The 21,297-nt window shown below is 41.9% G+C and overlaps 2 protein-coding genes, 1 long non-coding RNA gene and 1 pseudogene across 3 annotated transcripts; 3 read left to right on the forward strand and 1 right to left on the reverse strand.

Annotated features, from left to right (window-relative positions):
* Nucleotides 1-1,738: 1,738 nt before the first annotated feature.
* On the reverse strand, nucleotides 1,739-2,995 carry LOC100843909. Its single transcript, XM_003577339.4, has 4 exons — nucleotides 2,700-2,995; nucleotides 2,477-2,625; nucleotides 2,315-2,379; nucleotides 1,739-2,148 (listed from the first exon to the last, which is right to left on the reverse strand). The coding sequence occupies exons 1-4, from the start codon at nucleotides 2,822-2,824 to the stop codon at nucleotides 2,017-2,019; spliced, it is 471 nt and encodes a 156-aa protein (XP_003577387.2). The 5' UTR covers nucleotides 2,825-2,995; the 3' UTR covers nucleotides 1,739-2,016.
* A 1,759-nt stretch (nucleotides 2,996-4,754) lies between these two features.
* LOC100844210 (probable calcium-binding protein CML45) lies at nucleotides 4,755-5,634 on the forward strand. Its single transcript, XM_003577340.4, has one exon. It carries the CDS (start codon nucleotides 4,938-4,940, stop codon nucleotides 5,517-5,519), a length of 582 nt encoding a protein of 193 aa, XP_003577388.1. The 5' UTR covers nucleotides 4,755-4,937; the 3' UTR covers nucleotides 5,520-5,634.
* Nucleotides 5,635-11,374: 5,740 nt separating this feature from the next.
* On the forward strand, nucleotides 11,375-13,290 carry LOC112268813. The gene is made up of 2 exons (XR_002960296.1): nucleotides 11,375-11,716; nucleotides 12,826-13,290. It is a non-coding gene; the product is annotated as an uncharacterized LOC112268813 (long non-coding RNA).
* Nucleotides 13,291-17,360: 4,070 nt separating this feature from the next.
* Nucleotides 17,361-20,714, forward strand: LOC100841061 (annotated as a pseudogene).
* The last annotated feature ends 583 nt before the right edge of the window (nucleotides 20,715-21,297 follow it).

A 21,297-nucleotide genomic window follows, 5' to 3' on the forward strand; every position in this document is an offset into this window, starting at 1 on the left:
ACCGAAGCTGTTGTTTGATGATCCGGTTTTACTAATAGATATCTAAGTTAAATAAAAATTGTTAGGGGGCAAAGCTCCGTGCGCCCCCTGTCTCGGTCCCTTGCGGTGAATAAAATTGACCGTGTTTCACGTTGGAGACGCCATACACACACGGACTGTCTCCTCTCCTGCCGGCCTCGTCGGCATGTCTTGTTTGGATAGCTAAATTAACGTCGCATTTCTCTTTTGCCAAGCTATGCCGAGCCATGAAATCGTGGCAAAGAATCTGGTCGTCACAAGTTTGATGTTAGTACTGTTTTTTTCGTGAATAACCATGACAAGTGGTGAATTATGCTTCTGAAAAAGGTTTAGCGGCGGTGAAATGGTGGCTTCATCGACTGGTCATCCCATTCTTAAGCCGCATTTTGCTATAGGTGAAATTGATAACGTGCAATTTTTTGACACAATACACTTGGCAGTTCAGATATACGTGCCGTTCAAACTCTTCAAAAGATTTAAGACATTTTTGGTAGGCTAAAATCCGTGATGATTTTAGACTATAAAACATCAAATTTGTCAGATTTTGCTAGAATATAAAAAGACACTACTATATGAGTTCTAAAATGTATTCCCTCTATCCGTGCTTATATGGCCTGCATGAGATTTTATTCCGAACTTTGACCAAACATTATTTTGGTAATACGACATTATTGTGACACAAAAGAGATATCGTTGAATTCGCGTTGGAAAACTCTATCAAATATATAACCTTTATACATATATTAAACATTTTTTGTATAATGATTGATCAAAGTTCATCACAAAATGTTTTTGTTAGGTTAAAATGTCCTATTTAAAGGTTTTATATTTTAAAATAGAGGTGATACTACTACAGGTACTTCATAATATATTTTTGCGGAATTTCATGCCAACGCTAGGCAGAAGCATATAGGAGCTCAAAGTTTGGTCACAGGTCGCCCACGCGTTTGGCGTGACGCGAATTCATTCGCTGGTCTTTATTCAAGCTGCACGTGAGGAGCAAGAAAGCTTTCCTGTTCGAGACGCTGTTGCCGGCCGTGACCGTTTCTTGCACGCAAAGATGCAAATACTGGAATATAACACATGCTGGCATGCATCACCAGCCGGGGGAAAAGAATTGATCAAAGCAGCAATGATCACACGGCTACGTAAGTACGTACGACAAACACCGCGTGATTGTGATTTGTGAGTTAGGGTGAGTGGTGGGTTTGGTTTGACCTTAAATGTGCATTCCAAAGCTTTGGCAAAATCATGGAAGTGTGTTTGTTTTTGTTTAAAATGTGGGCGAAGGAATTACTTGTCTATGAGTTTTTGCGTAGTCAAAACAAAAAATATTGGCTTTGCAAAAAACAAATGAGCATCCAAATAAATTGCAAATTTGGACTAGAATACATTTTGATCACAATTCACAACCAAACATCAGTTGGATCAGCCGCCGCCGTTGTCACAGGCGTTGGAGCGGGCCACCAATCAAGTGTTCTAACCCCGAGGGGCACCGATGTTACGTGCCTGACGCCAATGAGCCCTTGCCTCCATCTCCTCAATGGTCGCCGTGGAGGTCAGCCATCCCCTCATTCCTCCTTCTCCTGTCATCCTCCTTCCTCTGCTCCTTCTCCTGCCATACATCCTCCTGATTGACGGTGCCCGAACAGTCGCATGTTAAGTAAAACACACGATCGTTAGTCGTATAAATTTTCCAAAATATTAGTCAAACTCGTCCTGCTTCATACTTACTTCACTGAAAAATATTCTTCTAGTGGCATAATTATTTCGCAATACAACAAGTTATACAATCAAACTACACACGCGCGATGCTCACTCATTTCGATCTTAATGTCCTTGCAAATAGCAAACGTCGATCTCATATGTATCATACACCAGGAATCTGTATATTTATCACAGCGTGAGGAAATACACCCTACTGTACAAGCAACATTTATAGACACACATGCAGCTTTGCTCAATTGCTCCATGTTCCATGTGTCATCTCATCTTAGATCAGTTCCTCCTTTCCTGCCACCATGGTGAGTGCCGGCCGTTGGCGCCGGAGCCAGGGTAGTCCTCCAGCTCCATCTCCATCCCCATCCTCCTGCTGACGCCGCGGGTCTTGCCTTCTCCGGTGACGACCACCTGGGTTCATCATACCAAATATTCAGGCTAATCATTTACAGTTTTTACCCGACACAGAGCATGGTCTAAAACTGCATAGCGCCCTTCCCTTAATCAATATTATGGACCCTCAACGAAGTTTACTGTAAATTAACTTGTGATCAAGAAAAACTAGAAAACATATCACCTGCTGATCATCTGCTCCACTGGAAGCTGGGATGGCATCAATCTCCTGCAGCAGCACCCCTGAGGCTGATAATGCATATAGGAATTAAGAAATTTGCCAGATCCAAAAAGATTTCAGACAGAATGTTAAAAATTGAAGGTCTAGATAACATGAGAAGATTACCAGGTGGGAATGAAATTGCTGCAGACGAAGCATGGATGAGGCAGCAGAAGCCCAGCAGAGCTACCAGTGCGAGGTGCAGTGTTGGCAATCTCTCCATCATCTGTCTCCCCTGAAGCATTTCTCCAAGTCTACTACTCTCTACTCTTCTTCTGCACCCATGAGGGCTCATGTTAGAAGGCCTAGATTGCAACCAATTTTATAGCACATCTGTCATGAAAATTACAAGGTGCCACAGATAGAGGCCTCTGAAGCATCCTCCACGACCATGAATGTGCAGGGATAGCTGTAGCCCATCTTAGTGATAGTTGCTATATAAGTAGCCACAAGTGCCTTTTCTAAGTGCTTCATTAGCTCACAGGACGAGCTTCTTTATGATCAGAAAGTAGGTGGCTAGCATTTCATAGGCATGTGCTGTTTCTCAAAAGATGTCTCGTGCTGGCGAGGACATCGATTGGGGGGCGATGAAACAGCGAAAAGGGAAGATACATATCGCGAAAAGGGGGCAAGCAAGAAAGGAGACATATCAATGCATCCACCATTGGCAAAGGAATGATTAGGATCAGGAGGAGCTTGGAAGACATAATTAAAGCAGGAATTTATGGATCAGGAGGATATTACCAATCAATTTATTGCATATATGATCGTGACTTGGTGCGGGGGGATTTTTTTCCTGCCTTTTTTCGAAAAGGAGATTTTTTTTTTCCTTCCTAGAAATTGTATCTCTGTACCGGTATTTCTTATCCTGATTTATGCACTGTGGGCTGCAGACTTCAGGTAAACTAAAGTTGGTCCCTTCAGTTTTCAACACATAGTGGATCCAGCACTTGGGTAGATAGTTTGTGAGCCTCCACTGTGCTAAATTAATATGTCTGATGAAGTAAAACCGCACCCAAGAATTCATCAAATTAGTTCTCCCCAATTGAAGCTTGACACATAGCAGAGAGCATCTTAACATCAAAGTTCGTTCCTAGTGAAAATTACAGAAAACATTAGGTCACAGATGCATGCTGACAAGACCTTTTTGTGTAAGATCAGTAAAAGCTTATAAGAGTTTCACCGGTATAAGGTTATCACTGAATTTCACATCGTTCATGAGTCACATGCACTAGCAGACATGGCATCCAAAAGCACCAATGGATCATTTTCACCTTTTATTAAGAGTGTACAGACAGTGTCACTGCAATGAACTTGTCATTTCTTCGAAAGCGATAAGCTGATAGAGAAAGAGAAGGACCTCATCTGATAGAGATATATTAACACGGTGCAAAGACTGGGCGAAGTGACACGCTTTGTTTTATGACATTTATATGTGTAGCAGCAAGACGCTGGAGAGTAAAGCACAAGGAAAGAACGTTCACTGAAAAACTCTGAACACACTTTTTTTTGAGGGACTCTGAACACACTTGTTAACAGGCAGCTGCTTCAGTCATACATAGCCAGGACAAGTAACCACTGAAAGTTACTATGTCAAGTTCTTCAAGTTAATGCCCATTTCTTGGACAATCAGATACACATGACATTGGCATGGTACTTATTAAATTGCTAGCTTAGTCCAAACCTGCAGGGAAGAACAAGTCTAGATCTTTACCTTGGACAAGAAACTGGAAGCACATTGAGCAGTAAGATTGGAACAAGGGAACAAGCTCTGATATTAAAAAAAGAAGATAAGAATCATGCAGTTTTGCTTTTTGTACACTTCTTCTCAGGTCTTAGTCTTCTTTTGAATATGAACTCCAGGTCTTGATCAGTCTTGTTCTTTTTCCAAAGAAATATTGCCTTCCGATCTTCCCTGAAATTGCAGTGTAAACCCTATGCATATTCAACTTGCAAAAATAATATATAATTAAACACTAAATTTTATTTTTTCCTTTCTATTTTGTTTAATCTATGGGGGACCTAACATGCAACAACAAAACGTCAACATCAAAGGCCTAAACAATGGACTGCCCACCCTAGCCTTTGCCCATTTGAGACGGTCCACGGCTAGGTCCATTTTTGGCCCGCCCCAAAGCCCGTTGTGATCCAAGGATGACAGATGGATGTTGATCTGTAAACCGTAATCGGAGCTGCTCAGTGAGAAAGCTAGAAAAACACAGTGTAGAACGTTCATCAGACTTTTGTTACTGAGGAGACAGAACTCTTGACTCCTCCCTTTCCAGGAAACTTTATATAATTCCAATTGAGTAGGCGAGGAAAGAACCAGCATGGGACAACACAAGACCATAGACTCTGAATCTCAGACAAACAAGTCATCTTCCATTAAGGCTTTTCAAAGGGGAAACATCCTGTCATCTGCCTAGATCTTTCAGATTGATTCTGTTGAAGCTAGAGCGTAAAAAACAAACAACAGGAATAACTCCAGTCCTATATAACCCTGCATTGCTACATGATCTTTCCCTCACGGACACAACTAGATTACTAGTGTTATGATAACTAGAGTTGAGAAGTAAAGCAGGCAGCAATGGATCAGAAGTCCCCAGCCACTGCAGCACCCCACCTTGGACCAGTTTTCCAAGATTCATTTGGTATTCTCTTCTTCTTCACCATCCTCACCTGGTCCATCACAAGGTTCCAGAGGCTCCTCCCTGGTTGTTGTAAATGCTGCACTTGTGCTGTCCCAAAGACAACCTCAACATCAGTCCTTGCGGACAAGAAGACATACAAGACACTGAATGAGAATGAAGACGATGACATCGATGTGATGCGTTCCGATGCCGAGATCGCCATGAAAAATATGGGCCTTAATTTTGATATAGAAAGCAGTATAGTGCTAAAGACCATTAGCTCTGAATATATTTCTATGCTGTTCGACCATGATGAGCCGAGCTTGCAGGAAGTGAAAATGGCCTTTTTGGTGTTTGATGAGAACAATGATGGGTACATCGACGCATCGGACTTACGACGAGTCCTACATAACATAGGGTTGGGAGAACAGGCAGGGATCGGTGAGTGTGAGCAGATGATTGCTAGATATGACATGAACAAGGACATGAGGATAGATATGATGGAGTTCACTAAGGTTTTGGAGGCCAGCTTTTGCTGAACCTATGCCTTTCTGTATTCGTTTTCTTATATCAATGAGTTGTGTTTATTAACATGTTGCGATGGACTGAATTGCATCATTTTACTCGACAATAAAATGGTAGATGTTTCGCAAATCCGGTTCCATGCAATTCATTTTCATGCAGGACATATCCTCATCTTGGAAGAACATAACAAAGAACAATAATTAAGAAGGACGCGAATTGATCTGTCACATTCACAGTCTTGTACACAAATCAAAGGACTAAGAAAAAAGTACATTTTTCTTCCCCCAACTTGTTGAAAAGTACTCAAATTTGTGTACTTCTTGATAACTTGAGGGATGAAAAATATACTTTTCTCAAGGACTAATCATCTCCTCAAACAAGATATATACAGAGTAGCTTGAAATATGCGTGAAACTTGTCCTTGCTGCATTTGTGTTGTGGGACTTGTGGCAGGGTTTGAATGGAGCATGTGCTGGATTGAAGGGACTAACATATTTGTGTTTTCATTTTGCACAAGGACTTCAAGACTGAATATTCTCCTCCCGACCCCCGTTTCGTCTCAGGAGAGGCGACCGGGGGAGACGAAACCCTAGCCGCCACCAAGTCCCCCCCCTCCAGATCTCTCTCTGCCGCCGCTGCCGCCAGCCTTGCCGCGGTGGCAGCGGCCCCCCCTTCCGCCTCCAAAGGTTGCGGTGTGGTGGGTGGAGCAGCGGCAGAGCAGCGGTGCGGCGCGGTGGTTTAGGCTCGTGGTGGTGGCATGTTGTGGGGAGGCGGCAGAGGCGGCTGGCTAGATCGCCGGATCCGGGGCGCTGCTCCTGTTCTGCGGCTGATCCAGCGCTTGGTGGTCGCGTGGTGTGGGGCTCCTTGGGGTCGCCGTCTTGGAGCTGTGATTTCCATGCAGGTCGTTGAGGTTGTTGGGCAGAGGGTTCCGGCCTTCCTTGGCTTCCTTCTTCAGGCGTCGTTGATCCTTTTCCATGCGTTTTTCTGAGCTTCGTGTTCTTAGCTTAGTCTCGGCTATCGGTTCCTTTCGGCGGCGTGAATGGCCAGCACTCTGCGGCATGCTCGGGGCGTCCTGCGACAGGGTTGGCGGTCAAGGTTCGTGCGCGGTGTCGAGTCTCGGTTTCCTTATGCCCTTTGACATATGTCTCGGCAGATGGAAGCCCTTCGACGGCGATGGCGACGGCGGCACTCGTTGATCTGTTCGCTCCGGTGGTCGCGGTGATGGCTGCTGAGTAGGGTGGTGATGCTTGTGCTCTTCACAAGGTCTCGGTGTTGAGTTGCCCTTCGATGATGTGGTGGCACTCCTCTCGCGAGGTGTGTGTTTTCTTGTGGCGATGTCTGTTGTGTAAGCCATTTCGAGTTGCTCCTTGTATTTTTATTTGTGGTACAATCTTTGTACATTTTTCCTATCTTAATTAATGAAAGCAGTGCTGACTGCATTTCATATAAAAAAATTGTGTTTGTCCCACTGAACATATCTACAAACTGATATACTAAAGAAACGAGCCCAATTACCCCCTTCTACTTTAATTGGAAATGTAAACCGGAGTACCCTGCAGTATATATAAAATCAGTAACTTTTGCTGCAACGGTGTAAATTCAGTTATAGTATAATCAGAAAGTTCGAAAAGCACATGTAAATTTGACCCTATCTATTGTATAATTGAAACAATAGGACGATAAGCCAGCGAAAATATCTAGACTAAAATATCTGCCCCGTTAAATATAAATTTCGACGGTTGAGATCTAAAGTTAATTGATATGTTCTGGCGTTACTTGCACACTGTCATGGTTGGAATTGAACTGCCTACAGGGCTGCTTGGTGAGTTCCAAAGATGTCGAATCAAAGCAACCAGCAAGCCATTTATACCGAGCGGCGGAGCCAAGATCGGAGCAAGCCCCAGGCCAAAAACTAAACGCTTACAACTACCTTGGTTACGCCATGTCAAACCATAAAAATAAATGTATCCAACAAAGTAGATAGGAGTACATAATATATACTCCATACTAGTTGTCTTTCTGCAGTTGTTCTGGTTTGTGGAGTACTGAAGTTGATTGGTTGGGTACATGGGTACGGACACTCGTGTGGTATTCACTGATGCATAAAATATCTTCGTCTTCTCTTTAAATTCAACACATTCGAAAGAAAAAGAATGATACGGTGCAGCAAAGGTAAATTAGAAATTACCTTTACCCCGTCTCGGCCGCGAGCAGCAGAAACGAGGATCCAGGAGAAGCAGCTGTGCGCCTGCGCGAGTCGGGGAGCAGTAATCTCGTCTCCATTCCTCGGCGGCGCAGCAGGAACCGGCGCGGCGGCGTGGTAAGCGCAGCAGGGCAGAGTATTCGTTCGTTGCCTAGTTGTATTTGGGCCTCTGCGAAACAGGGCTTCGTAGGCTACTACTGGGCTGGAGCCCGGACCAAATCTTAAACCTGGGTAAGAAAATTTTCATGCCCCGGGCCAGGGCCATGACCCAGGTTGCCCAAGGCCCAGTTCCGCCCAGTGGTAAACGGGCTGATTTGCTTGCAGTGACATCACTGATAACGTCACCAAGTCCAAAGCTCTATATCTTTCTTTCTTTCTTTCTTTTTTGACAGCAGCTTTATCTGTATCTTTCCTTGCCGGCTTGACAGCAAAACTATGCGTTCATTCGATTAGCTTGACGAGGTGGGCTTGTTTCTCGTCTAAAACTTTGCATTATGAATTCAACTGAAACTCACTTTTATTGTCTGCTTTGCGATTTGTGACAACCAATTAGTAATAGAAATCTCTCTGTTTATCCATTTAGGGTTCACTCGGTTCGAAACAAAATAAAGGAAATAGAAATGAGAAGAATACAGGATTCTGATAGGATAGCAGTTGCCAACTTACGAAACCGTCCTGCCTCATTCCTATGCAAAAAATTAGGTTGGACCTAACGTTTAATTTCCTCCAAAACACATAAATCAATAGGATTCCTAACCAACCGCTTTCCTTGTTTCCTGCAAGCCGAAAGCTTCAACACTGAACTTTCCAATGAAAATGTAAATCCTTTGAATTTCCTATGAAAAAACTCCAAACAAAATAGGCTCTTTGCGAAAGCACAGCCATAATTTACTTCAAATCGTGAAACTCCAACATTTAGGAAATTGATGAGGCTCACGACAATTGGATGGAGGCGTCCATGAAACTGGCCATAGACTGCGCCCACATGGAAAGCAAACCAACCATAAGTCTAACATGTTAGGTCCAGCATGGGTTTGACCACCAGGTTTGACCACCCTAAAACGGCACGAGATCAAAATTTAATAGTACTGAAAGTTGGGGGATGAAATTCGCACCCCAAAAAAGTTGGAAGGATAAAGCCCACCTTTTCACACTAGTCAAGGATTAAAAAATAACTTATTTATTAAAAATATTCGATGTTTCAAATTTCAAACTTTTTACATACTCCATAATAAGTACGAAAATATATGGTTTTGTATTGTAGACCATGGATCACCATTGGATATCAAAGTCCGCACCAATAATGTGATAGACTGCTTAATAATTCTTGTATCCAAGTCTAATCATGTAGCGGCGAATTAAAGTTGAGATGCGTAAATGTAGTAATATCCACCATGTTCTTTTTCTTTTTGTTTTTACCAAAGACCAATAATGGCACATTAAACTGAATATTAGTTGAAGGGTAAATAAATGTTAGAGAAAACAATCCCTAAATCAACCTACTTCTCTATTTCTTAATATATGTACATTTCAGGTTGTCCTAAGTACGTCAAACCTTCTCAACTTTGACCGAATTTGTAGAAAAATTACAACATATCTTAAACGAAACAAATGTAATGTAAGCATATATTTGATAATAGTGTAACCATACTAATTTTGTGCTGTATATATTTGTGTTTGTTCTACAAATTTGGTCAGAGTTGACAAGTTTTGACTTAGGACCAGACCAAATATATAGATATTTCAAGACAGAGGGTCTGTTCAATAATATAAGACGCATTTCGTTTGCTCTGACCAAGTTTTTGACTAAGTATTACTCCACTAACCTGCGACTTATGTGATACAAATAAAAACTATAAACAAGTATTTTGAACACGAATGTAATGATATCGATTTTATTTCAACAAAAAATATATTAATAGACTAATTGTGGTCAAAAGCTCAGTCAAAAGACACAAACTACACCATATATTTTGAAATGGAGGGAGTAATATGCTTCGTGGAAGTATTTTACTAAATATACATCAACGGATAAAATCAAATGATAGTTCACACAAGGTCGAGTAATTGTAAACAAAGACAAATACAAAAATGTCTATCTGATAGCACCAACCGTTTTTTGAAAGCAAACAATAAGGAAGACTCCTACAGTATAAATAGGAACCTAAATTTGCATCTGTGAGGATTTGAACCCATGTAGTGGGATTGTACATCGACTCCCCCAATCGAGTGAGCTAGCTCACTCCCTAATAGCACAAAATATTCACATGATAAATTGTAAAATTACACATAATAATAATAATAATAATAATAATAATAATAATAATAATAATAATAATAATAATAAATACCAATACACAATACATTTATGCGTCCAACTGCCAAAGCCACTACGTTAGTTATAGTGGTTTTGCTAAGTAGACAAGCCAGACCCATAAATTGATTTTTTTTTAAATTCTCCATCGCCCATCCCACCTTACTTTATGTCCTATCCTCTTTGGTGGGTTCAACCTTTATTCGTTGGTCTGATTTGGGCTATATAAAAGGAGCCACCATGCCACAACCATTAGAAATGCCCCATCTCATGGAATGATTTTTACCCAGTTTTCATTTTTTATCATAATTAACGGGGTTTCGATAAACTTTTTTTTGTAATATCATATTTCAGAGAGAGAGAGACAGACAGACAGAGATGAAACTACAATTTCAAATTCTGGCTATCACACACACACATATATATATATATCATTGTTTATCGTTGGTGATATTTATCCAGCTAAATTATTGCCTAGTTGCATCTAGGTGTTAGGTTTGGGAGGTATCAGAAATTTTGGATGGTTAGTCAAGGCTTTCTCGTACAAAAAAAATTCTTTTATCTATAGTCTTGAATTATTCATGACCTTATGCATTATCTTCTCTCTTTTCTACAAATGCAGCCGTGCGTGGAGTATCCTGACTGCATGGTAGTACATGTCCCTATTTTCTGTTTGTTTCGCAAGAAGTGTGAATATTGGAGGATGGAGAACACAATGCCAGAGAACTATGGCACATGCTAGAGTTTTGTGCGTGAAACGGACCCGAAGCATCATGCTCATAGGTAGTGGCTCCACCACTTGATCTTTCCTTTCTTGTTGTCCCTTGGGCTGTTGGGCCTTTTGTGTCCGTGCCATGGTTGCGATGTTTAGGACATGTACAATGGTTGATAAGACTGTTTTATCTTAGGTGTGCCACGTCAATTAGAAAAGACAGCAAAACATGTTGTACAATGGGTTATCTCTTAGTGTTATATCTTAAAATTAATACTTAGATGAATAAAATTAACTAAATAAATGTTAAGAAAAGGCAAAATCTAGTACAATGAAAAATTTGTCTTATCTTTACGTATCATTCTTGTGAAGAGATCATCTCTTAATTAAGAGAAGGCTTTTGCCTTTTTTTCATTTCTCTCTCTTCCACGTCAGATTTTATCCTACGTGGCATCGCTAAGAGAAGGCTGACGTCACCCATTGTACACGCCCTTATAGCAGGTCAAGAACCCTTATAGCAGGTCAAGAAGACATTTGAGTCTATTTTTCTGAGAAAATTTTCTATAAGAGAATAATGTTTTGGATCAGGCACGAATGCTTGTTTTTGCTCAACCGATTCTTTTTTGTATTTCTTTTCCTATATCCATGAATTGCATTTACATGTTGGGTTGACTGAGCTATCCCAGTTGGCTTCAAGCTTTACACATAGCGGATGCTCTACTAAAACTACCCACGAGCGCAGTGCAATGTTTCATTATGTTTGACGAAGCAGAGGGAGAAGAGGGATCGGCGCGCCGTCTGACGCCGCCCTCCGCCGTCTACAGGCTATAGGCAAGCAGCAGAGCAGCACCAGGTCCTTGCCTGCCGCTCCTTGGCGACGACCTGCTAGGCGACCTGTTACGAATCCGAGGGCACGGTGGCAACGGCGGCCGACAGCGGCGCTGCGCCCTCTTCTTCGGCTGAACAGAGCAGGGCGCGGCCGGTGCTTTTTGTGATTATATCATTAGTTCTCCTAATTTTCTACTCGTATTAACTTTTGTTATGGAAGCCTTCATTGAGATAGTCAAGCACATGTTCTTACGGATGCCTGCTATTGATGTTTAGAAAAAAAATTCTTCTTCTTTTGAGCGGATATTGATGTTTACATGGAAGACAGGCCTTGTGCTCTCTGTTGCTTGTATGAACTTAATTTGTGTTTTGATGCGATGTAATATCATTTTTTATATTCTGGCTTGTATTATTTTGTGATAAAAAGTGGGTAATAATCTGGTCTAGCAAAATAAAATTATATGGGCAGAAAATAGTACTGGATCTGGGCTGAATTGAAACACTATTGGACCTATGTGTTGTAGTTGAAAAAATAACTCAGCAGACAAGGCCGAAAGTAAAAAAGAAATAGATTGGACCATATAATACATGCTCTCTCCGTCCCAACTAGAATTTGCCTAAATATGGATGTATCTATGCTTAAAAAATGTCTAGATATATGTAATAGAAAGTGACTTAATATGGGACGGAGGAAGTATAATGTAAAAAGGCAACGGCCCATTGGTATATTTTTCGAAAAAAATGAAATAAAAAGGCAAATGAATAATAAAAAATTGGTTCTCAAAATTAACAAGTGTTTATTTTTTTAGATGAGATGGGGTGGGTAACAAGTGTTAACAAAATCCAATCAAGCCATTAATTTATACCGTAGATGTAGATGGGTTAATTTGCTTGCAGTGATATCACTGATGATGTCAGCAAGTCAAAAGGTCCATCTCTATTTCTTTTAGATGAGATGGGGTGGGTCCAACCTTTATTTGTTGGGTTGATACTTGGGCTATATAAAAGCAGCCACCTTGCAAAAAACTTTAGAAATAGCACGCCATAATTTTTTTTCTTAAATATTATATTTATTCCCAACTTTAGCTTCCTTTATGGCTATAAAGTAACAATTATTGCCGAGATGGGCAAGGTGTTAGGTTTGGGAGGTATCGGAAATTTTGGATGGTCAGTCAAGGCTCTCATATAAACAAATTCTTTTATTGTAGCTTTGAATTATTCACGACCTTATACATTTTCTTCTCTCTTTTTTACTGACTGCAGCAGCACGTGGAATGTCCTGATTACGTGGTAATTCTGTTCTTCATGTTCCATTTGTTTTGCAACAAGAGAAATACCTAAACATGGAGATTGCAATGTCAGAGAACTATGGCATCATCACACAGAGCATGTGTTAGAGGAGACTGATCCAAACCCTTTGGCCCAGGATACGGCCACGTACCACTTGTTCCCGCCGTATACATCACCTTTTATTTTATTTTATTTCCTTTCTCGCTGTCCCTTGGCTTGTGTAGTTGTGTGTTCCTGCCAACGCTGCAATAAAATCTTAGCAGTTTTTCTGCCAACTTAAAAATAACTTTTGTAACCTATTTTTCGAGGAAGCTTTCCAGTAGAGAATAAGGGTTTTCGGCCGAGAGAGAGAGAATAAGGGTTTTGGATCAGGCCAGCCTGTTTTTTGCTCGATCGATTCATCTTTCTGTAATATAATAAAAGTATATGTTGGATAAACCTGGAAAAATAGACATATTAGAGAGTCTCACGAAAAGCATTGTCTTTTAGTTTATTGGACCAGAAATCACAACCGTTACATCCCACTATCTCACGGTAGATATTTACCGGCACTATGCTAGCTGCACTTTGTGTAAATATAGTTAATTGTGATTTTTTAACCGTATTTTAAGCACTTTAACCACATTTTTAGCGAAAAAAAATGTGTCAAATTACTTTTGTCAACAGGAGTATACTCCAAATTTTTAAAGTGCTAAAAAACAAAATTGATGCACTTTGAAGTGCCGTCAATAATCTCCGGTGACGTTCTGCATGTCGATCGGTAATCTACACCTTAGAAATAGTAAAAAAAAAACATACTCACCAATAAACAAACGATCCCCTCTCCACCCTATGATTTTCAAGTTCGTTCTCTCCCATCCAATAGCGGCGTTAGTGCACATGCAATGGGTGCAGGTGAACCCAATAAAATTCATCAAACTTGTCGCGCGTTAAGTTAGCTTAGCCATCTTTTGTCGGTAGAAGCTTAGACCTTAAATAGTAAAGTTGGACCCAGTAGTTCTCTGCTCCAGCTCGTCACCGCATCCGACAAAGACCATGTTAGCCAGGGGCCGAACCAAGAATTAGCTATGATCGAGAGGGTGAAAAAGAGCAACTGAGATTGCAGGGGACGAAGTAGAAACAAATACTAGGAATTTCAATGCTTTACTCTTAATGCTACTCCTTCCGGCCGAAATTACTTGTCGCAGATTTCGTACGAACTAAATCTGTGACAAATAATTCCGGCTAGAGAAGTAATTTCTGCGACAAGTATTCTACTCAATATTTAAGTACAAGGGTTTATTGTACAAAGGATGGTGACTAGTCCTTTGTCCTAATACAAACTGAAGGTGCAAACAGTTTCAGTTTTGGAGATATTTTTAATTTTTAAGCTGATTTGTTTGGCATTGATACTGACATCTTTGTGATATGTTTGTGTCCATCCAAAATTTCGGGGCAAAATGTGGTGCTGCACAATATATCAAAACGGCACGGTTTCACTATTTCTTATAAGGTCGAGAAATGACTTTTTTGAACGAAGTCGGCAGGGGAGACGGAGACCCCTACCTGAATTTAGATTAGAAGGAGCCAGAGGTTCGAAAGTTACAAAGCGCCTGAACCGGCAAAAGAGAAAATAATTACAATGCAGGACAGAGCAAACACAAGGAAGCAAAGGAGAAAGAAAAGAAGTTGGTGTTTAATCATGCCAATCTTCAATCCAACGGCTGACCGCCTGTTTTTCCTTGTTCTTCAGACGGCAAGACCAGAGCTTCAGCGTTTCACAGCATTGTCTTGCGACCACGGCTGGAGGACTATTGTGATCGTCGAACACCTTCCGATTTCTAGCTATCCAGATATTCCACAGGGTCGCGATCGATACCAATTAAATCCCAGGCATCCTTCTTATCAGGCAAACAAGCAATCTTAACCAAACGTGAACAGATCGCTCATCGTCTGAATATTAGACACGTTCAGACCTAGCAATTGAAAAATTGTAGCCGACCAAGGGCATAGCACAGCAAGATGCAGCACCGATTCACTTGTGTTGCAACTTGCAACCGAATGGACATTCATCCGAAAGGAAGAATTTGCTGCTTCATAAGAACCGATCTGACTTTAATTCTGCCCTTAACCCATAACCAAGCAAAGGGTCGAGAAATAACTAGTTTTAAGTTATAGAAGGTCTACCCTATCTATGTTAATTGGAAGATGCAACTGTATCTACGACTGATGTGCTACTCTACCGTGGTTGCAGAATGGAGCAAGTGGTACTTGTGCCACACACTATATAATAAGGGAACATAGTCTTAAATTCTCAAGTGCTCCGGTTATTGAGATCAGCTCGTGCAGAGGCAATTGATATATATATATATATATAGCATGAGACATCCATCATATATACCAATAGTTCACATACTTCCAAAAAAATATTACCATGAGGTTAACCTTGTCGTCACAAACATCACATCAGTTGCCGCCTAGGCGGTTTTTGTATGGTAGGCTTGGGATGCACGGGGAAATACGGCCAATCTGTGATGGGATTCAAAAGAAAACAATCATCAAAAGCATGTACATGATGTCACGATCAGGGAGATGTATAACCGTGGGAGAAAAGACAAGACATGCACGCAATCTTGGAGATGAAGAACCGTGGGCAAAGCAAGATGGCGTCATGAACATCACAAAAGCAAAATCCCTGGTCAAGCAACTCCCAGATGGGCGGAATTAATGGATAAGGAAGAATGGGGCTCGAGCTACTGTGAGCTCTGAATCTGGTACATCAAATCAGAGTGGGGATGTGGGCCGGTGGGCCATTACTCGTTGAAAAAGGTAATCATTCGAGCGCAGGAAAATAGGAATACGGCGTCGGTGGCCCAGGTTTGGTACTTGGTAACAGTGCGATATACTGGGCAGGTCCAGTGGCCCATATGTACTTTGGGGTCCATAACCAAACCGGTCCGAACAGATTGGGGCTGGGTTTTTTTATTCGCAAGACGTTTGTGCTGGACGTCTAGGCAGCGTGTTGGACGGCCCAAGTTACTAGTTAATTATGGAACAAGTTACAACTGGGCTTTATCTGGACGTCACGCTGATCTGACAGCACTGGACATGAATGTTAATGGCCTGAGCAGAATTCAAGGCGATAAAAAAAGCTAACATCGGTGTGTACATGAGCTATAGCACCGAACGCGGTTCACCCCCATCTTGGAAAGAAGCCTCTCACCTTTCCTCGCCGGCGGCGATTGAGCATCGTCTGAGCCCCACTTACCGAAATCTAGGTGAGTAAATCGTAGATCTCTAGATAGAGCGACTTTGGATCTTTTGCAAGCACTGACGGATTTTCAACTAATAGATTAGATTCGGGGGTAGGTTGAGTTGGGAGGGGTCGATTGACGGCGTCGCAGATTGCGACGATGATGCGAGGTACGGTGAAGATCAGAAGGACGCGCAGCTGTGAGAATGTCAGTTTCTGGTTATTACCATTCTCTTATGATGCCTGCGAGTGGCTGGACTTTTAGCCTTACCGGAGGGCAGTGCACTATCGGCGATAGGTTGATTACTGACGATGTGCTGTAAGATACTGCAGGAACGGTGTCTCCTTGGCTGATAGAGATACCAGCGAGATTAATTTGCAGCTAGGCGAGGAGGAGAAACAAGTAGACGTTGCTGTGGTGCGGCAGCGGTCAGTAAGCGAACGACCATTTCATGGGAGTTGTGGCGGATACGATTCCTGTTCTGGAGTTCGAGATACGCAATTTTCCATAAGTAGCACGAACGAAACAACTGGCTTGTCCTCCTCGACAAGGTACTTTCAGATCCACTTTGGTGTTTTTTTTTTCAATCTAGCGTCGCACTGCCAGCATGATGTACTAGCGAATTTTTATTTTTGGGCTTCGTTATTAGGTCGGACAGTAAATTTTTATAAGAGCGGTGCATTCGAAGGCAAAGTAAGCTGCCATGTGCTTGTGGGCTTAGGAATCACTAGAAGAAGGCCTGAGTTAGTGTATGGCTATACTGAATTATTTAGATGACAACACGATGGATTTAATGTTTCCCTTTTTAATGCAGATGTTCCCTGAGTAATACCACGAGTTCTAAAAATGCAGATGAAATTTCGATGGCCGAAGAAATGGTTTTGGGTGGGAGTGCCTGTGCAGAAGAGGGGATTAATGCTGAAACGTTTTCAGATGAAGTCTTGCCGTGTGTTTCTATGGGGGGTGGCATACAAGATGCGGATGTGGCGTATGCAGCTATGGAAGAACAGTATGTATTAGTGCTAACCTCAACCTGTATAAACAGATTATTTGAATAATACAACAGTTCTTGCAGTTGTGGATACGGATGATATTAGTAGTAATTGACATTTGTGTTTACGAAATGTCAACAATTTGGGGAGGGTGCTGATGTCGGTTTCAATTTTTTTTGGCAGCTCTAGACGGAGTTCGCGTAGCATGGAAGATCATATAACGGCTATAGGCGACGAAGATCAAAATGAAATAGATGGAAACGTAGGCGATAGGGTAGAAAAAATGGAGCATATGGGTAAGGTCGGACCAGGAGAAGGTATCATGAAGATAAATTCTGAAGGCTGGACACGCAGGTGAGTAACCTTATTAAAAAAGGATATACCTATTCTTGCCATGTATGCCAGAATGCTGTACATATGTTCATACATCGAAACTTGTTGTTGCCGACTACCTATGAAACATGTATACAAAATTGCTCTATGTCTTAAATATTTTTTCCCAAACCTGCGGGTGAGGATCGGAGCTGCAGAGGATGAAAGAGAACTCAATCCAAATAGGATTAGTGCTCTGGAGAAATCCATAAGGAACTACGCGGAGAGGAAGAGCGATACAGTAGTGAACCCGATAGTCGGCACATCATTCGATAGTTTGGAAGACGCATATGAGTTCTATAATCTGTATTCCTGGGAAGTAGGTTTCGGGATCAGGTATGCAAAATGCAGGCTGAATGTCCATTGGAAAAAAATGCATGCAAGAGATTGTTTGCGGCTGTGCAGTAAGCATTATAAGTATTTAAATTGCAGGGGAAAAAATGTGCAGGATCGAGTTGTCCGTAAGTTCAGAAGCAAGCTCACTGATTTTCTCTATATCTATTGTGATGAAACAGGGAAAAGCATTGCATGCAAACAGCCGGTCTGCACGTTGCGGATGCCAAGCATTGATCCGACTACTGAGGTCCGAAGACAAAGGGTGGTACATTTGTGAGCACAGGGATAAGCACAACCATGTTCTGTCGAAAACATGTGGAGAGAAGTTGCACTGGCAATCACACAGACATATAGATCGGTACACAAAACAGTTGGTTAAGCAACTCCGAGAGAATAACATCAGCCTTGGCAAGGTGTACAGCATTGTTGGCAGTTTCTTCGGAAGCATGGACCGGATACCTTTCACAAAAAGATCGCTGAAAACTCTCTATGGGTAGATAAGCCGTGAGCAGTCGGACAATGATGCAGCCAAGACATTGGACGTCTTCAGCAAGATGCTTGAGGCTGACCCTGACTTCAAATACACGGTACAGGTCGATGATGAGAGCCGTATAAAGAACCTGATGTGGACATCGGGAAAGAGCATGGACCAGTACATATGTTTTGGAGATGTGCTAACCTTTGACACGACATACAGGACAAACCTTTATGACATGCCTTTTGGACTATTCGTTGCTGTTAACAACCATTTCCAGAGCATAATTCTTGGTGGTGTCCTCATGAGGGATGAGAAAGTAGAGAGTTTCAAGTGGGTCTTCGCCGAGTTCATGCGCATGGTGGGCGGCAAGGACCGGCACCCAAAGATGATTCTAACCGGTAAGTTATGATAAAAATGGGCTAGATCTTCCTCTGGAATAGTTGTACATACCGCATGACTAAAAAAAGTTTCGAATTTGCTGTCGAATTGTTTCGTGGCTAAATTTTAGCAAGATCAATGGAGATCGCAATTGCAGAAGTACTCCCGAACACGAAACATCGTTAGTGCAAGTGGCACGTGCTGAAAAAGGCTAAGGAGTCGTTGGGTGCCTTGTACGGTAAAAAGAGTGAATTCAGAACTGAATTTCACAAGTTGGTGAATTTGATGTGCACAGAAGAGGAATTCGAGTGCGCGTGGTCTGAGATGGTTGAGAAATATGGTCTCGAGAAGCAACCGTTTTTGACACAGATATATGAGGTAAGACGTAAATGGGCAAAACCATACTTCAGGGACATTTTCTGTGCCAAGATGAGCAGTACACAAAGGAGCGAGAGCGCGAGCGCGAACCATGTCCTGAAGACTTATGTTCCACCCGGATGTCCGATGCACCTGTTCGTAAAGCAGTATGAGAAGCTACAGTTCGACAGGGAATCAGAGGAAAGCTACCAGGAAAAAAGGACAACACTGGTACGACCGTATGGATCGACAAGAAACATAATAAACCTATTAGTTTGATATTGCGATGTCCTCAACTTCAGACACGGATCTTGGCAATTTAGGAACTAAAGTATCGCTTCTAACTTTTGTTTTCTTTTTCTTTCCAACGTACTGCAGAGTGGGGTGGTGCTGAGAGCAAATCTACCAATTGAGGTCCATGCTAGCAAGGTTTACACGAGGACTATGTTCGAGCAATTTGGGCAGACTCTATTTGAGTCAGGGCAGTACCTGATAGAGGAATTAGAGCAACGAAAGAAATTCATTGTAAGGCATTCTAGGCATGTCTTCAGAGAAAAGTGGAGCAAGACAATATATCGTGTTGAGGTAGATGAAGAAAATCGTGTCTTCAAATGCGAGTGTGCTTCGTTCGAGCATTGTGGAATGCCATGCTGCCACCAGATTAATGTATTTTATATCACCATGAATGTGGACTGCACACTATGTACGGATATGGGATGAAATTAAAGTTCTCTATAATCAATTAAGCATAGTTGAATGATTTTTGAAGTATCATTCGTTTTATTCTTAAAAAAAATAACTGTGCTACGACTGAGTCTAACACGTGGCACTCACTTGGTGCTTTGGGCAGGTCCTCCTGTTTCTCGATTACATGGAAATACCTAAAAGCTTGGTACTGAAAAGATGGACAAGGGATGCTAGGGACATCTTGCCGCCACATCTGCGGTGCTACGAAAGGGGGAACGGTCGGCCTCGTGCAGTAACGTACAGGCACTCGCATCTCATGTTAGCTGCTTTTGAGGTTGTGAGAATGGGGGATGCGAACCCAACTGCTTATGAGAAGGCAATAGAAGGAATGGTAAATCTGAAGAAGACTTTGGAGCCACTGAGTGTGAGCGTTGATGGACTAGGTCTGAATGAGAGAGAACAGTCGAAATGTACAAACAGCAAAGAACCAGCTGAAATCAGAGAGATGAGTTCAGGGACACAACCCGCCGTCACAGATTTGGGAAGTAAAATGGCAAGGGCAGATTGCAGAGGTGAGGGATCAATGGTTGATGAACATGGTGATGGAGCTGTTCGGGTCGAAATGCCTACAAAAAAAAGGGCTGCTGGCAGGCCAAGCAATGCGCGTGAGAAGCCACCTTACGAGCAGGTAAGTAAGAGAAGCCGATTCTGTTCTGTTTGGCGTTCTGCTGGTCATAAGAGCACAACTTGCCCAAAGCGCAGTAACATCCCCAATGTGCCGAGGCGACAACCAAAATGTTCAAACTGTGGCGTGACTGGTCACAGAAAGAACAACTGCAGTAACCCCAAGATCTTGTTGTCATAGATTATTCGATTTTAGTGCCTTCGAACTAAATATGTTAAATTCGAAAAAAAAAACACTACGGTGTGTTATGCTTATTTGTTCATTTTCTTCAAGAAGCCGAGTTCATATTGCAAGTTATATGTTCGTATGGGCAGACAATAAAGGTATGAATATTGTGTTGGTGATTTACTAAAAGTTGGTTACAATAAGATATTTTGTTTTGTATTTCGTGATTGGTGCTCCGTTGAAAGATAACAGATGGCAAATTTACAGATGAAAAGATGACTTCGTATGAAATTGTTGCATACGGTCCTTGTTTGAGGACATATGCATTGAGTTAGGTTGAAAAATTCGGATGGCCTTACCGGGATGAAGGGGGGATCTGTTGTTGTTGAAACCACCATAATATTGAACGACAGTTTTTTTTATGAACATTGCAATGTAGCTGCGGACGATTTTCATGGTGGGTGTAGTTAACTACGATTGGATTGAAGGGGTGGAGGGAAGAGTTGAATGAAAAGGATCGAATTACGTACAATGTAGCTACTGGGCCTCCGAACTGGCTATGCGGGCCTAAAACAAAGAAAACCGTTAGCTCAGCCCGACAGCGGTTCCGAGTCGTGGGACCCATATAAGGATATTTGATCGTTCAGCTGGAATGGAAATGAGAGATGAGAAGTTTGATTGCAATCTGCTTGTAAATATGAATAGTTTGTGGATAATTTCATATTGAAACGGTGTATGCTGTCGATTGCCACTGCGGGAAGC

This window comes from Brachypodium distachyon, chromosome 4 (genome assembly GCF_000005505.3).
Source record: "Brachypodium distachyon strain Bd21 chromosome 4, Brachypodium_distachyon_v3.0, whole genome shotgun sequence".
NCBI classification, from domain to species: Eukaryota; Viridiplantae; Streptophyta; class Magnoliopsida; order Poales; family Poaceae; genus Brachypodium; species Brachypodium distachyon.

Excerpts from the sequence above, each read along its gene's own strand:
- LOC100843909 (XM_003577339.4), bottom strand. The coding sequence starts at position 2,824 with ATGAAGCACTTAGAAAAGGCACTTGTGGCTACTTATATAGCAACTATC. Across the intron at positions 2,626-2,699 it reads GCCTCTATCTGTGGCACCTT|AAGAAGAGTAGAGAGTAGTA; the intron begins GTAATTTTCATG and ends TCATGGGTGCAG. Across the intron at positions 2,380-2,476 it reads AGCAATTTCATTCCCACCTG|CCTCAGGGGTGCTGCTGCAG; the intron begins GTAATCTTCTCA and ends ATGCATTATCAG.
- LOC100844210 (XM_003577340.4), top strand. The coding sequence starts at position 4,938 with ATGGATCAGAAGTCCCCAGCCACTGCAGCACCCCACCTTGGACCAGTT.